The sequence below is a fragment of the Euprymna scolopes genome, chromosome 13 (assembly GCF_053919585.1).
Source record: "Euprymna scolopes isolate OS-2025 chromosome 13, ASM5391958v1, whole genome shotgun sequence".
Lineage (NCBI taxonomy): Eukaryota > Metazoa > Mollusca > Cephalopoda > Sepiida > Sepiolidae > Euprymna > Euprymna scolopes.
The window spans coordinates 52,005,063-52,022,121 of NC_136494.1; the positions used below are offsets into that span (position 1 = coordinate 52,005,063).

Consider the following 17,059-nt stretch of genomic DNA (forward strand, 5'->3'; position numbering starts at 1 on the left):
CTGGCCTCTCGCCACCAATGTCACACCGCACAATCCGAACGTCAGCAATACCAAATTCTTTTCAAGAGAAGATGTTCACGACTCTTTTCTCTCTACTGCCCCAGGGAATTTTTCCCTGCTTTTATATCCTCCTATCTAGAAAAAAAAAAAAAATAGCTTCTACCATCATGCTCTGCCTTCCCAAGATGCTCTTCGCATATACAAATGCGCTGGCCATCCTTTCCTTCTTCTTTCCCAAAGAGCGATGCAGATACGTCTGGTACGTTTCTTTTTTTTCTTCTTCTTTTCTAACCATATACCCCACACCTAGCTATTTGCCTTACAAAAACTTGACTCTACAAAATTATTTACTACAGACAGAAACCATACTTGGTCATCACTCCTTCTCTTATTTGGGATATCATAAAAAACTTGACTCCTCCAAAGCATGTGGGCCTTATCTTATCCCTACTTTATATACTCTCAAAACTCCTTGCTGATTTTTTTGCTTTACTGGAAAATTGCCTCTGTGATATTAGTGTTCAAGATTCTGGTAAAAGAACTGAATTTTTTTGTAGTCATGTTCACTCCAAACATGGCATATTGCCACTTGGACATAAAAGGCTACTATTTGGGATTAGCAAAATGTTCGTTTATATTACATTTAAATTTCTGCATATCAGTACAGTCAGGGAAGTAGGTAGCAGGAAGGGAATTCCAAAGTCTAGCTGTTCTATAAGAGTAGAAAGCTTTCTGGCATTTAGGAACCTCAACAGTGAGGAGGTGTGATTTTGTTCCTAAGTGGATTTGTTAGGGATATGTACATCAAGGGGGCACAAGTGCATCAGAGCACATTCCATTAAAATACTTGTAAAACAGACGCAGGGATGCAATATTGCAGTACTGGGATAGGGGTTAGAGCTTAGTTGACAAAGTGGAACTTATTAGATTGAAGGCTTTTCTTTGGGCCCTATCTAAGAGGGAAAGACTAGCGGTAGATGCACAAGTCTAGATGTGGCAACAATATTCCATGCATAGGCAAAATGGTGGCTTTGTACAGGTATTGGATACTCTCAGGTGTGAGTAGTCTTTTATAGGATACTCTCAGGTGTGAGTAGTCTTTTATAAAGATAAAGGCAACCCACTTTCTTTGCAGCAATGTCCTCAATATATTTGTTCCAGTTCATATTGAGTTTGAAGGACGAATTCTCAGATAGAGTTATTTTTCATGGATATCAGTGTTTCATGATGCTTCTTGTCATTGTTAAAAGAGAGTAGCTTAGTCTTACTAGCATTAAATGTAACCATCCATTTACAGACCCATTCCACTACAGTCTAAAGGTCATTTTCTAACGATTCTGCCATTGTCTTAGATTTGTGTACATCAATTCTTCCTTCGTGCTTGTTATAGAGTGTTGTATCATCAGCAAATATACCATCTTGGACAATATTTTCAGAGAGGTTTTCAATGAATATCATGAATAATAGTGGTCCAAGGATCGACGCCTGAGGCACTCTTGCATTAATGTTATGCTGTTTGAATGTACATCCATCAATCACAACCTGGATGGTCCTATCGTCTAAGAAGGATCTAATTATATTTAGTATTCATTAGATTTTATTTTCATTAGCAGCCCTTCTGTGCAAAAGCTTTGAGTATATTAAGGGCTACAATCCTGGCTTTGCCCTCTTATCCAGGGCATAGTATATGTGTTCAGAGATGACTGTTAAAATATCTGCAGTGAATTGCATTGCCTAAATCTATACTGTTTGTTAGAGAAAAGATTAAGCTTTTGCAAGGTGGTGGACTAGTGTTTGATTAATTAAGGTCTCAAAGATTTTAGCGAAGAGTGGGAGGAGACTGATAGGGCGATAATTGAGAAGGTCAGTTCTTTCATCAGAATTATTGTACACTGCAAAATTATCGCTCAATCAGTCTCTTCCCACTCTTTATTAAAATATTTAAATCATTAATCAATGTAGGGATAGCCCAACACCTCTTAAATGCTAAACTTCTTTTTTACTAACATTACATATTTATTTTATTTATTTATATTATGTATGCGGATATCCTAACAGTTGTTTTTGAATGCATATACCATACACTGGATAAGGAAGCTGAAGCTGGAATGGAGGTCTTCCCATGAAAATTTAACGTTGGTACAGTATTACTGGACAAATATTTGATATAATCAAATATTTTTAAGCCAAAAGAAAAATCTGGGTTGTCCTCAATGGCTACATCTAAACAATATGGCATTAATATATATGCATGCCAGGGGTTGATCCTTGGACCTTTATTATTCCTGATTTTCATAAACGATCCCTCTGCATCTGGTATTTTTGCTAATTACACCACACTCTATTCTCATCATGTAGGCAAAACAAATGCACACATATCAAAGGTGTTACGTTTTTGTGTCTAGAGGTATTCATTGCAACATATCTATTATTAAATAAGAGTGAAAAGAAACAGAGAATGGAGTTAAAAAGAAAATAAATTTATTGTAAACAAAAGTAAAAGTAACGAAAACTATTTTACAGTAAACAAAATGATCTAAGGGAGATAATAAAGTTTTTTTTTTTGTTCTAGCAATTACCATAAGTCAAAAATACTTAAATAAGATTCACAGATATATTTACTTTGGTCAATATTAAAATTCAGGAAAATCTATATTTACCAAGATGTTGTCCATTGTGGTTTTATTTGGCTTGACATTCAGTATGCTTATTTACAACCAAGATTTATTTCAGTTTCTCATTAGTGGCCAGAGTTAATTGATTTTAACAAGAAAGTCGCCCCAAGTTTGTGTCCTTTTCATTTGGTGTACAAATCAATAACTGTTTTTTACAGACGTATAGTCTTCTATTTATAGTAATCGCTGAAGAATGCTCCAGAATCAATAATATAGAACACTTAGTTTTCTGGAACCTTCTGGAACCAACAAAAAAGAATACTTTTTTCAGTTATATTTTAAAAGTCTCTAAAAACGCTTAAAATGATATTTTCATTTTCTAATATTAAAGTAATACTATTTATGTTATCTTACATATTATTTTAATTTATATATTATTTATATTTATTTTGTATTACAAGTAGCCCCATTGCAGCCAGATGGCTGCATATTGTGAAAGGAAAGTGAGTAAGTACCGTGTATTTACACAACCAATATTTATGAAACTAAAGTTAGCAATTACTTATTTTTTCGTTGGTTCTCCTGTAGGAGATGTCTCCTTGAACTACTTTAACAAAAAAAAAAATGGTATTTTCAACCAATATTAATGAAAAAAAAATATGAGATACATGGGTAAAAGTATTATTTTATTTAATGACCAGTGGTCTAAACTGACCACCCTGGTCGAATCAGAGAAAGTCCAATTTTTTTTTTTTTTTAATCAGATGGAGAAAATGGAAGTAATTAGTTTTAAAAAAAGAAAAAAAAAATTCTTGTATTTTTTGCAACCAATATTAGCGAAAAAAATCTGAGATACATGGGTAAAAGTATTATTTAATTTAATGACCGGTGGTCTAAACTGACCACCCTGGTCAAATCAGAGAAGAAAGTCCACTTTTTTTTTTAATCAGATAGAGAAAATGAAAGTAATTAGTTTTAAACTGTAAAAAAAAATATTGTATTTATTCAACCAGTATTAATGGAAAAAAGTATGAGATACATGGGTAAAAGTATTATTTTATTTAATGACCGGTAATCTAAACTGCCCACTCTGGTCAAATCAGAGAAAGTCCCTTTTTTTTTTGTTGTTTTTTTTAATCAGACGGAGACAATGGAAGTAATTTTTTTAAAAAAGTAAACAAAAAAAATCTCGTGTTTTTAAATCAATATTAATCGAAACCTTTTTACTTACTTTCTTTTTTTTTTTTTTTTTTTGGTTGCAAATCAGAGAAAGTCTTTTTTTTGTTTTGTTAATCAGACGGAGAAAATGGAAGTAATTTAAAAAAAAAATCTTGTATTTTTCAACCAATATTAATCGTTGACTGCTGCTGCTACTCCCACCGATTTAATGCCTCTGACCACCACTTTTCCTAATGGCTGCTGATTCTACTCCCACCAATTTAACTCCTGTCACCACTACTATTTTTGTCTTGCTGCTACTCCCACCGATTTAACTCCTATCACCACTACTACATTGCATTTCTTTGCATTTATTTTGCATTTCCATACACCAAACATGTGTATAAATATTACTAAAACATCCGCTGGGTCCTAATCTTCATTTTGGTACCTAAATTGCCTGGGTGGGTTGCCTGTAGGCTGACTTAAACCGTGGCACACACACACACACACACACAAACACACACACACACACACACACAGTACAGAAATTTATAATACGATATTTTATTTTTCATTTTATTATATAATATTTCAAGTATTATTATTTTATTATAATATTTAATTATATTAATAAATATTTTCATTATATATTATAGTTATTAATTATTATGTTTGGTTAATTGTTATTTTTGTGTAAGAAATTGTAAGTTCTTCATATTTTAAGAGGAAAAGATGTTCTCATATGACAAAGGCAATGACTGAATCCTTAGAAAATAACCTGTAGTCGAATGGGCCCATAAATGGATACTTACATGTAATGCTACTAAGACAGAAAAATTACAAGGAACCATTCCAACCACTGATTGCTATGGCTAATAGCACCTCACCCAAGAGTCCAACATTTAAACTATTCAGCTTAACATTAGTAGGTAAAATTAATTGGAATAAATGCATAAAAGATAATGCCAAGTCTGCTGCAAGTGAACACCTTCTACCGATTAGAAAAGTTCTCACACCTACCAGCACCCTAGATCTCTATAAAGCCACCATTTTATCATGCATGAAATAGTGTTGCCATATTTGGGCTTGTGCACTAACCACTGCGCTCTCTCTCTCTCTCTCTCTCTCTCTCTCTCTCTCTCTCTCTCTCTCTCTCTCTCTTTCTCACACACACACACACACACACACACACACAGTTCAAAAAAGAGTATGTAATCTAATAGGTCCCACAGTCTATCAAGCTTCATCTCCTATTCCATCACGGCAATGTTGCATGCATAGCATTGCTAAAGTTGTTTTTAATGCTAGAATAAGGCTTTGTCCAATTATTCTACATATCCCTGTGCTTGTTTTACAAGTATATCAATAGCATTTGCTCCTATGAACTTACTGAACTTGTGCTCCCTCAACAAAAAACCCCTAGGCAACCTAGAAAAAAAAAAAAAAAAATCAAAATCCCATCTCCTCACTACAGCTTCTTTCGTGAAACGTTTTGCCTTTGAAATTTCCCCCAGATACCTGTTTCTCCACTGTACGAACATGCAGAAAGTTACATGTAATGTGCACAAACCTTTCACTGCACAACTTTCTGCTATAAAATCACATTTTTATAGGAAGTAATTATATATATATATTTTTTTTTTTTTGTAAAAAATGCTTTGGATATTTTAATAAATTATTATTCTGCTATCAAGTCAATTTGAAAATATGCTTTGTTTAAAAAGTATCTTGTGCTGGAAGTTGTCAGATATGGTGTCAAGCTAAATACGTTACTTTCAGCTGCTAGCATAAGGGAGATGCGGAATCTACACTTGATTCTTCATTGAAAATTTATTTTTCAAAAAATTTATTTCCAAGGGAGAAAACTGCAAACTTTTAATTTTTTTTTTTTTTTCTAATCAATTCGTCAATCAGTTAATAATCATTAGCTGTTATTTTGAATTGAATCCTTAAGTTTTCATATTCTATCTTGTAAATAAATTATAGTGCATTTTAAGACAGATTAAAATTGCCTTAAATTATAACCCAGTTTTTACAATTTTACTCGTCAAAAATACTTAAATTTGAATAATTATGCATTTTCGTGCTTGCAAGTTTTTATTTTTAAGTGATTATAGAGCAAGTTTGTATTTGTTTATGTGCACACACATTCAGGAAATTTAATTTCCACTTCTTCTTTTCTTTCTTTATTTATTACTATTTTTTTTTTTTTTTGACAATGCTATTTAGTATTTATACAATTTCGTTGTTAGATATTGCATGAAAATCAAATTACATTACATCCTTTCATATCCAACGATGTTAAAACGAAAAAAAATATTATTTTAATTATGAATTAATCTTATTAATTAAAAAATAATGATAAAAAGATAAGAAATCTATTATTTTAAAAAAAACAACCTAAATAAGAGGACAACAGCGCCGCCACTCCTTCTTATTACAAGGGGGAGGTAACTCGTGCCTTATTTTTAGTCAGAAAAGACAAAATGGCGGAAGCTGCTGTTGCAAATCAGTCCAGCCAGAATAGATTTTATTGCCACACTTGCTCTGTTGAAATAAGTCCCAATCTTCCTGTAAGTAAACCCCATTTTCATTCATCGATTAGATTAATATTTTATTTGAAAAATTTATATCGAGTATTCCTTCTAAATGATTTCTCAAACCTAATAAGGCGTTGAGTTTCATTTCAAACTCCTTATTTTCCTGGTAGACGTTTTTGTTCAAAAGTCCCTATTTTCATTGCTTCGTCCGAGTCATCTTGAATTAATTTTTTTATCTATGTCGACTAGTCGCTTGTTTTATATTTATTTTTGCTATGTACTTATTTGGACGGGTTATTTTTTCACGTTTTATTTTTGTCTCTTGTAAAATATGTCGATTATGTGAGGACAATGTTGAATCCTCCTGTGTGACTCTTTCGTATGATATTTTTCTGTATATTCAACGATGTGAATCAACGTCTTTCATTTTCTTTTTTTTACTAAACTAATCGCCATCAATATTAGCTTTGTATTTTTATTTTTATTTTTTATATTGCATAAGTATTGTTGATAGATTATTATTTGAAATAAATATGGTTTCATCTCATCGACCACGGCGATACCTGTATTTAATAAATTTGATAAATACTATTTATCAAATAAATTTATTTATATTCTACAATGTAAGACAAGCATTTCTTTTTATTTCCTTTCGATGTATATTGTTTGTGTTTTTTATCTACACATTTTTATTTTCAACTAAATCGCCCGTGACACCATATATATGTGTGTGTGTGTGTGTGTGTGTGTAAATGACAAATTGAAAGCATTAAAAATGAAATGTACATTTAAATTAGTTAAAGTAGTAAATGTTCAAACAAATAATATAATTTTCCCATAATTATATATTATTATGGTACTAGTGCAGAGAGTGATCCGGACGTAAATAATAACGTTATTTAAAAAGCCATTCTTAACATGGGGAGGGGAGGGTGTTTTGTACCTATTCTATACTTCAACCTTACAGTTGAAGAAAAAAACATAAAACTTTAAGGTGTTAGTGCAGAGAGTGATCCGCGCTATTTTTTAAATCATATTTCCAAGTTTAATTAAAGTTTTATGATATGTTTTTTATTCAATTGTAAGGTTAAAGTATAGAATAGGTACAAAACACCCTCTCCTCTCCATGTTAAGAATGGCTTTTTAAATAATAACGTTATTATTTACGTCCGGATCACTCTCTGCACTAGTACCAACTTTAATTATACTATAGTATATTGGAAATACGATTTTTAAAAAATAGCGCGGATCATGCTCTGCACTAGCGCCATTATTATTAATTATTTCTTAACTTTGACGTTTATTGATAATCATGTTTTACAAAAAAGGTTTACTTAAAAATGGATGACGTCATAAAGCAACTTTTGAAAAGAGAAGGTGCATTTTGTGACGTCATCCATTTTCAAATATATTATTTCCTTGTTGATAACAGTCCTTCGTTTTATCCACTCCTTCCCTCTACCCCCCCTCATTCTATCCTTCCTTCTACCCTCTTCTGTTTTTCCTCTACCCACCCTTTTGTCCTTTCCTCCACCTCCAGCTTTCCTCCACCTGTTTCTGTCCCTTTCCTCCACCTGTTTCTGTCCCTTTCCTCCACCTGTTTCTGTCCTTTCTTCTAACCCCTATTCCATTTGCTCCTTTCTTCTAACCCCTATTCCATTTGCTCCTTTCTTCTAACCCCCATTCCATTAGCTCCTTTCTTCTAACCTCCATTCCATTAGCTCCTTTCTTCTAACCTCCATTCCATTAGCTCCTTTCTTCTAACCCCCATTCCATTAGCTCCTTTCTTCTAACCCCCATTCCATTAGCTCCTTTCTTCTAACCCCCATTCCATTAGCTCCTTTCTTCTAACCCCCATTCCATTAGCTCCTTTCTTCTAACCCCCATTCCATTAGCTCCTTTCTTCTAACCCCCATTCCATTAGCTCCTTTCTTCTAACCCCCATTCCATTAGCTCCTTTCTTCTAACCCCCATTCCATTTGCTCCTTTCTTCTAACCCCCATTCCATTTGCTCCTTTCTTCTAACCCCCATTCCATTTGCTCCTTTCTTCTAACCCCCATTCCATTTGCTCCTTTCTTCTAACCCCCATTCCATTTGCTCCTTTCTTCTAACCCCCATTCCATTTGCTCCTTTCTTCTAACCCCCATTCCATTTGCTCCTTTCTTCTAACCCCCATTCCATTTGCTCCTTTCTTCTAACCCCCATTCCATTTGCTCCTTTCCCTTGTCTTATATTTCGCCTTAGGAAGTGACTGCTGTAAATAAATAAAAAATTTATTTACAGCAGTCACTTCCTTTTATATCGCTTGTTTTGTATGGTAGTCATTTATTTTTAGAAAAGTTTTTATTTGATTATATATATAAAATGATCTCAATTTCCACTCTAAATTTAATTTATATATTATATATATATATATATATATATATATTACTATAAACATGTGGTACATGTTTAATTTGAACACTCTTCCTGATATATATTGCCAGAAATTAAATTACTTCAATTCGATTTCCACATTTCCTACATTATTTGAGATACCTGACTCTCGCAAAACAATCAGTTGTAGAGGCAGTGGGTGTAACTTTTAATCACAGAAATATCTACCACTTTCCCATTGATCACCAGGACCTCCCCTTTTTTTTGGTTACTTCCATCTCCATGTTTCAGTTTATTATTTCATGATAATATCATGCACCTATAACTTCCCTCAAGAAATACAAACTGCTCACTCTTTGTAATATCATGCTTTGTAATTTATTCTTACATGGTTCTGATTGGTTGACTACAATCATATTCCAAGAATATCAGATTATATTTGGCAAGCACTAAACAAACATGGCATCTCTCATTCCACCTATTAAAACGAAGCATGAAATGAAATATAATTTTCTAACTTAAGATATTTCTCATTCCAAGCAAAAAATCTAATTACCATGCAGAATTTTCCTCATATATAAACCATATTTCTTTTACTGAACAAGTGCACTGTCTAATTATTCAACTTCTTACTGGTCAGCATGATTGTTTACACCCAATGAAGGGGTACTTTTGCTAATAAAACCATCCTCTTATGTACATCATAAATAATGTTGCTGTTTTGATGATTTGTGTATATTTATTTCAGGTAAATTAACATCTCAAAAAAAAATGTTACTAATTAATGTTAGTGACAAAGGATTTACATCAATTACCCTTCCTTCACATATACAAAACAATCACCATCTGATAGTTAACAGGGGTTCACTGCAGCATTTTAGATCATTTAAACTGCCAAAATTTCTTTTCCCATACATAAAGTTGTTTCATTTCTTTGATAACTGATGTATAGATTTGTTACAAACAATCCTTCCCTCAAAAATATTAATGGGGCAAAAAATGACAAGATTTCAGTACAGACCATGCTGAAATAATATTCTTAATTAGAACGCTTAAGAATTTAATAAAACAAACACCCATAAATACTGTATTTAACTTTAATATCTTAGCAAAACAATAACATGGTCCATAAACTACAAAAGAAAAAAATATCTTCTGTTTATTAAATTATTAGGTTAAAGTACACAATAGTTTACAATGGTTTTCCTCAACAATGTTATTTCAGCACAGGCCATAAACTGTACTTGTAATTTTGCAAAATAAACAAATGCATACAAATGACTCTCCCCCTTATTGGCTATCTGTTCTTAACAAGTTAACTATCTTGTACTTCCATGGAATCTTTTCAGTTAATCTTATTCTCAAGCCAGGCTGGGAGACAGGCAGTTGTATAAATAAATTTAAGACTTGATTATTCAAAGAATATTAATAGAAAATGATAAATCAATTAAAATTTTTATTTAATTGATAAAAGGAGAATTTGTGATTTTGAATAAGAATATACGCAATCAAAATAGTTAAAAATTATGAATTTAAATGTTAAAAATTTAATTCCAACTTCATCTCGTATGGATGGCAACAAGCAGCAAGATTCAGTTTTATTGATATATAAATAATTAAAATAAATACGTATTAGATATGTTTGAAGGCAAAACAATGCATTATTACAAAATAAACCTTTTTGTTTAAAATTTATAAATATATTTCAAAGATACACTTCATCATCAGTATGCCTTTTTTTTTCTTTTTTTTTTTTTTTGCCATGTTGTTGGAGCATAGTATCAGTAGAAGTCCGTTTGTTGTTTTTACGGTAGTCTTTTCAAGTGTCAGAACATTCTGATGTATTTATTTTATTCAAACTCAACCAGCGCTTCTATCAAGGAACACAAACCATAATATAAATAAATACTTTGTAAAATATAAAGTTTGCATTATTTAAAACTAGCCTGGGTGCTTGGAGGTGTGTGTTGAGCAAAAAAAAAAAAAAAAATGATAGTAGGTAGGCTCAAACCTGTACCACGAAGGAGGAAAAGAACATGAAAAAAATGTCACATGTTTGCTTCAAAATGATACCGATCTCGTGAAAATCTGTCATCTGTCGAACGTTTTAGGTAGACATACATGCATACATTTAAACAAACAGGTGAGATTTATATTCTTGATGGTTTCTCGCAGATTAAAAAATCACTATGTAAACTGAACATTTTTAAGTAACCCTTTAAAATCTTTTTTTCTTTTTAAAGCCTTGATCACATTGAAAATCTGGTTCATTTGACAAAGTGGATTCCTCTTTGGCGTTGTGAAAGAGTTTCTCTTTTATTTTAGTGACTTTCTTCTGAAACAGTCATCATTCAGATAGTCATGATGGCATGTAGATTTGTTTCATTTTCCTCATTGGACAACTGTTAGAAATGGAACAATTACAAATACCAAGTTGTAAGTCTGGAACACTATTCACTTTCCTCCCTATTTTCCTGCTATACAAGACTGAGAATAATTCCTCGGTAAATAGTAACATTTTTGAATGTTTGCTGGCTTAAAGAGCTTCTTGATATTTTGAATTGTGTATAGTAAGATGACGTGACAACAAACCCTATTTTTACTGTTGCCTCATTTTTATCTCCATTCTGACTTCTTGGTTTAGGAGTCCCTTATTCTCCTTCAATTTGAAATACAAAATGGATTGCAGTGATAATGTTTCACCATCTTGTGTTTATCTTTTTCTATCTTTTTTACCGTTATTGCCATTAATCATATTGCTACTGGCACCCTTCTTTATTTGGTCTTTATTTTTCTCCCTGATCACATTGTTTTGTTCTATTACTTAGCCGATTTCTTTAATCCAAAATGGAAGTCAATTTTTAAAAGATAAAAAAAAAAACTCAAGCCTTTAATTAGTGACCACCACTACAAAACATCAAAACATTGGCAGCCATTTTGGATTTGACGGAATCTAAGTGAAAGTAACGAAACAAAATTTTAAATAACAGAACTTACAATTTAAAACCTTGCAGGTCGATAGAAAATTAAATTTTCCATCATTTAGTAAAAGCTATTTTGTGTATGTTTTGTTTATATATATATATATATATATATATATATATATATATACAGGGTGCCCCCCCCCCCAAAAAAAAGCTAAATGGAGGCCATCTAGAACATATGCTGTAGAACGGAGAAAAAAAAGCCAAAGACCCTTGTGTTTTGATGTGATGTTTTGAATATAATAAACTAGTTATGACCAAAGTTTCATTTCATTCGGACAAAACACTAAGAAATAGGGCCTAATTAGAGTTGGGGCCCGTGTTTTTTTTTTTGGGGGGGGGGTCACCCTGTGTGTGTATATATATATATATTAGCAATACACATGAAAAAATTGAAATAGCTTAAAATATTTCAATATTGGTATCTATAGAAAGAGCTAAGAAAGAATCTTTTTAAATTTAAAATTAATTTTTTAAATCCAATTAAAATTAAGGAAGTTATGACTATTTTTGTGTCTCACACGTTTGGATATTTTCCCCTCTTTAAGATCATATTCATTTTGTCACATTTTTTACACGACTTTCTCAGTAAAAATGTTATATCTTTGTTAAAACAGAAGATTAAGCAATGAAATTTACCATATAAGTGTATTTTTATGCTAGGAATTAGAATATGCTACTGAAAATCTCCAAAAATTAATGGTTTCCAAATAATCTGCAGTAAATGCACATAAATATGCTGCACTTCCTTAAAAATGTCATGTATTCATTAAAAGAAAAGAAGTTAAAGAACCCAAAGTTGAATTGTGATGCATTATATGTACAAATAACTGAAATCGAAATCTAGGACTGTTTAAAAATGAATATATTGCAATATTTCTTTGGTATTGTTGTAGATTAATACCTTCCATTACCTCCCCCACCCCATCTGACCACCTCTCCAAAATATGCGATTTTACTTTTGTAGGCAATTACGTGTGAATACCTTAAAAAAAAACTTTAATGAGACATAAACAGGTATTATTTTAGAATTCAATGTAAAATGATTCCCCATTTTGAGCCATTCTAGCGTTTTAGGACAGTTAACCATTTTTTTCTATCGGAGATAATTCCTGTGTGTGTGTGTGTGTGGGTTTTTTATTTTTATTTTTTTTCTAAAGACGATTATGTGGTTTTAAGAGGGTCTTTGTACAATTATGAGAGGGTGGGGAAGTTGCCACTCTGACTTTGGGTTAATGATAGTTAAGGAAAATTATGTGTGAACACCCTGAGGACTTGATAGAAAAAAAACAAAAACAACTTTAGAATTTAGAGTGGGGGTTAGTTTCACATAAATTTAGTGTAAAATAATTCACCATTTCGAGACTATTCTAGCGTTTTAGGACAGTTGACTAATTTATTTTTTTTATGGGTGATAAATGAGGCACTTTTAAGGAAGTTTTTTTTTTTTTTTTTTTTTTTTTTTTTTTTAGACACTTATATGTAGCTTACCAAGGAACTTTGTTTGGTGAGGAGCTTGCCACTTAGACTTAGCATTATTGTTAGGGCTAAAGGTTTTAAGAGGAGAAGGTTTGCCACTCGTACCTAGGGTTAGAGGTAGGATTAAGGGAGGTTTTTTTTTTTTGTTTCTTTTTAAGGCGTTTGACTCCCATATTTATGGTTAGTGGGTCATAATTATTGACTTTTGAAAATATATATATACAGGGTTAAGTTTGGAAATCAAATTACTTTTAAATATGAAATTTATTTTTGTTTATTTGTTGTGATTCTTAAGAGGTGTGAAACTTAACAAGAATTACGACAAATAAATAAAAATGAATTTCATTTAAAACAAGTGACATCACTAACAGAAAACGTGACGTTTGGAAAACTTATTAAGTATTTTTGCCCACTTATTTAAATATCAAAAATCAGTTTTTGCTAAAGCTAACAAATTGTTCACAAAGTTTTGATAACTTTGGTTTTTATTTTCAATTACATTTCTTGTCCGAGTGACACATCATTTCGTTAAACTTTCCAGTTTAAAACTTTTTTTTAAATTTCTTTACCTGGATTTCGGGCCAAGATCACAGTGTAGTATTCTGATGCTACACTTTGCCTTTTTCTATCCTCTGTTAGTGAAGGAGAACTCCTTCATGACTGAGACAATTTTTATGTTTGTTTCTATCCAGATTAACCCTTTTTAGGAAGCTGGATTTTCCTCACATTAACTGACCTTGTGTCTGACTGTCCTTGTGGGGAGGCAAGTAAATAGGAACTAAACTAGAAACTGAACACTTCCTACAAATATTTAAATATTGATTTTGTATTTTTTTGTATATATATATATATATATATATATATATAATAATTGGGTAGATTAGTGTCCATTCGATTATAATCCACTGGAAAAAATTGTAAAAAAAAGACGAAAAAGAATATATTGGGGGGGGGTACTGCTTGCACACGTGAAGCAAAAAAATCATATTTCACATTTTCGTTATTTTTTTAAATTTTTTATTTATTTTTTTTTAAACAAAACACTGTTTAATTCACCGTTAAAAACTAATGCAATGGACAAAAGTGTACACGTTACATATTTGTTTTTCAACTATATTTTTAAAATTTGACCAAAAATAACGCCGGATTGCTTCAAAATTATATATTCTGATAACCAAATAGCTCTAGTTAAGCTAATTATGTTCTAATAATATGAGCTCCAATTAAATATGTAAGAATATTTTTTTTATATTCATATTTTCATTTTTTTTTTTAAATTTTTAATTCGTTCTGGAATAAAAAACAAAAGAAAAGTTTGTTTAATGTAATTACAGTAATGTTAGTATCTACGGATCGATTTTAGATACTTTTTAAAAATAGAACAATTTTTTCCAGGTATCATGATTTTAAATTGCTCGGTACCACTACAAAATCTTACCGAAAACGTTGTTTTATGATAACATTTTTATCACTTTATTTGCTTAAAACTCTTAAAATATATAATGTACATTATTACTTATTAATTTATTTCAAAGTTTATTCATTTTCGAACAAAATGGTGGTATTTTAAGAACTTAAGATGCTTTGGTTTTTAAAATATGACGATTTTAGCAGAATCCTCTTGAAATCTATAATTATCCAAAGCGTTTTATCATCTGTGTGTATTACTATATATATCATTCTGAGCCAATCATCTGCTATGATGTTGCATTGGTATATTCACATCTTAATCCTTGCTGTCTTGCACATTTGATATAATCCAAAAAGTATTTATATGGTTAGAAATTAAATAATTTTTCTAAATATGTAATTTGTATTTATTGAATTATGTTTACACTAAGTTGGAACAGTATTTTTGTTTTAAACAGATAAGTACAAATTTTTTTTCTTTCAGAGACTCATTTTAACATGTCCCTTTTGTTTTACAAAATCCAGATGTCTAAAGTTTACTAATTTTCTTGGAATTTTACAAGTAGTCAGAAGATATTAAATAGAACAATGAAGTTGTTCTTTCCTCCTGACTGTTTGCAAGCAAAATACTTGCAAGTAAATTAACCAAGTGCTCTGCTAAGAACTCATGCACTGACACTAAGATATTTTTAATAAAAAAATATTGTAAAGATTTTATTGAATAAAGCAATATTAAAAACGAAAATTATTAGTAATACAGTTGACTAGAAAATCTGTATTTACTATTTGTTCTGTTTTTAATATATCAAAAAATTAAGACAATTGTACCAGTTTAAATTTATATTTTATCTAAAGAAGTTTTACTCTAATAAAAAATTATCTTTCAGAACAAAAAAGAGCATAATAAAAGAACATATGCACTGTTAAGGAATCAGTATGCTTGAATATTTTACCATGGTATTTGACCAATTATGTGGTGAATGTTACAATAATTTTAATCTAAGGAGGAAAGTTTTAATTTGATCGAAGATATGAAAATAATAATTATGGACAATTTCCAACAATCATCTAAAGCTATGGGAGTTTTCCATTGTTTCTTCGTCGAATAAACTTGAATCAAATATAAAATGGAGAATATTTTAGGACTTGCTACACAATGTTCAGAATACTCAATTCCATTTGAGCATATCCCAAGCAATACATGATCTGTCACATTTAAAAACATTTTGTAAAACTATTAATAGATTAGGATTATGTATTGGCTATGATGAACTAGAAAGAATGAGTTCTGCTCGAAATATTATAAAAAGTATTTAATTGCTATAGAATTCCTATCCTTCGTCAACACTCAGGTGACTTCATCCATGAAGTTATTGACCCACTATCATTATCTGGGAGAAATATTGTAGTGGACAACTCAAAACCTCAGGACAGTGAAGCAGGATGAAAAACACCCTCTAGTAAGGTGGAAGCCATTGCACTATTTGGATGCTCTTTCTTATAATGAAACATTAAGAACAGTTTCCCTGTTTACTTGTCTACCAGCAAAGGCAAGGTTAGACACTAGGAATGGGACAAAATAAAAAAAAAAAATATTTCCCTGTCAAGATTTTATATTTCTCTGACTACAGATAGAATGGCTACTACACTTTGATCCTAGTCTGAAGGTAAAGAAAATGATTTCATGCAACATAAGCAAACAATTCACAAAAATATATCTAAAAAATTTTCATTTTGCTTAGTCATGAAAGCCAACACTTGGGGGAGGGGGAGGGGTTGTGTGAAGCACTGCCACTTCGAAAACATGAGTTTGCAGAATGGAAACTTTCAGTGTTGGAGGTATCCCTTGGATAAGTATTAAAAAAAATTTAATACCTCTGAATGGCAACTATAGTAATGCATCCATTTACTGTATTTTGTTTTTATCTTCTTGCTGACCAAGGACGCCAAACTTAATGCCGCCTTTGAAGTTTTCGCTTTCAATCGACATGTTTGGGAAGAATATCTCAACACAAGATAATCCCCCACCGTTTTTTTTTTTTTTTTTTTTTTTTTTTTGCTAAATTCTTTTGCATTGTTGATGCGTTATCAACAGCTCTCATTACTCTAGCTTCTCCTTATTTGTCCTTCAGTCCTCATTTTCTCAATGAGTGATTTTTCTGACAAAGAGAGAAGAAAAAGCCGTGTTCTAGGTTGGCAGTATTTTGCGTGAACAGTCGCCAGATGTCGGAAATTTTGTTTCTTTGTCTATTCCTGTGGCCATGTCACTAGTAAGGGTGCTGGAGGTAAACATTTCAACTGGGCTGACATTATCTGCCTGATAGTCAGGGACCGAACCTTGGATTAACCACTAAGGAGGCTGTCCTATCAGCAAGTGCAAAGTACTGGAGCTGCTGTATTGCCATTTGGTGAATGGATTCTGGACCATGCAGTAGTTTCTAGTGGGGCCTCTCGATGCCATGCTAGTGGGTAATTGTTATGGCTTTACCTTAA

The 17,059-nt window shown here is 31.5% G+C and overlaps 1 protein-coding gene across 2 annotated transcripts in view; it reads left to right on the forward strand.

Moving 5' to 3' along the window:
- The first annotated feature begins 6,196 nt into the window (after positions 1–6,196).
- LOC145292021 (E3 ubiquitin-protein ligase RNF115-like) overlaps positions 6,197–17,059 on the forward strand; it is a 65,728-nt gene continuing 54,865 nt past the window's right edge. For both annotated transcript variants that reach the window (XM_080138027.1, XM_080138025.1), the window contains exon 1: positions 6,197–6,349. In XM_080138027.1, coding sequence (XP_079994153.1) covers positions 6,263–6,349 — 87 coding nt within the window. In that variant the 5' untranslated portion in view covers positions 6,197–6,262. The remainder of the gene's footprint in view (positions 6,350–17,059) is intronic.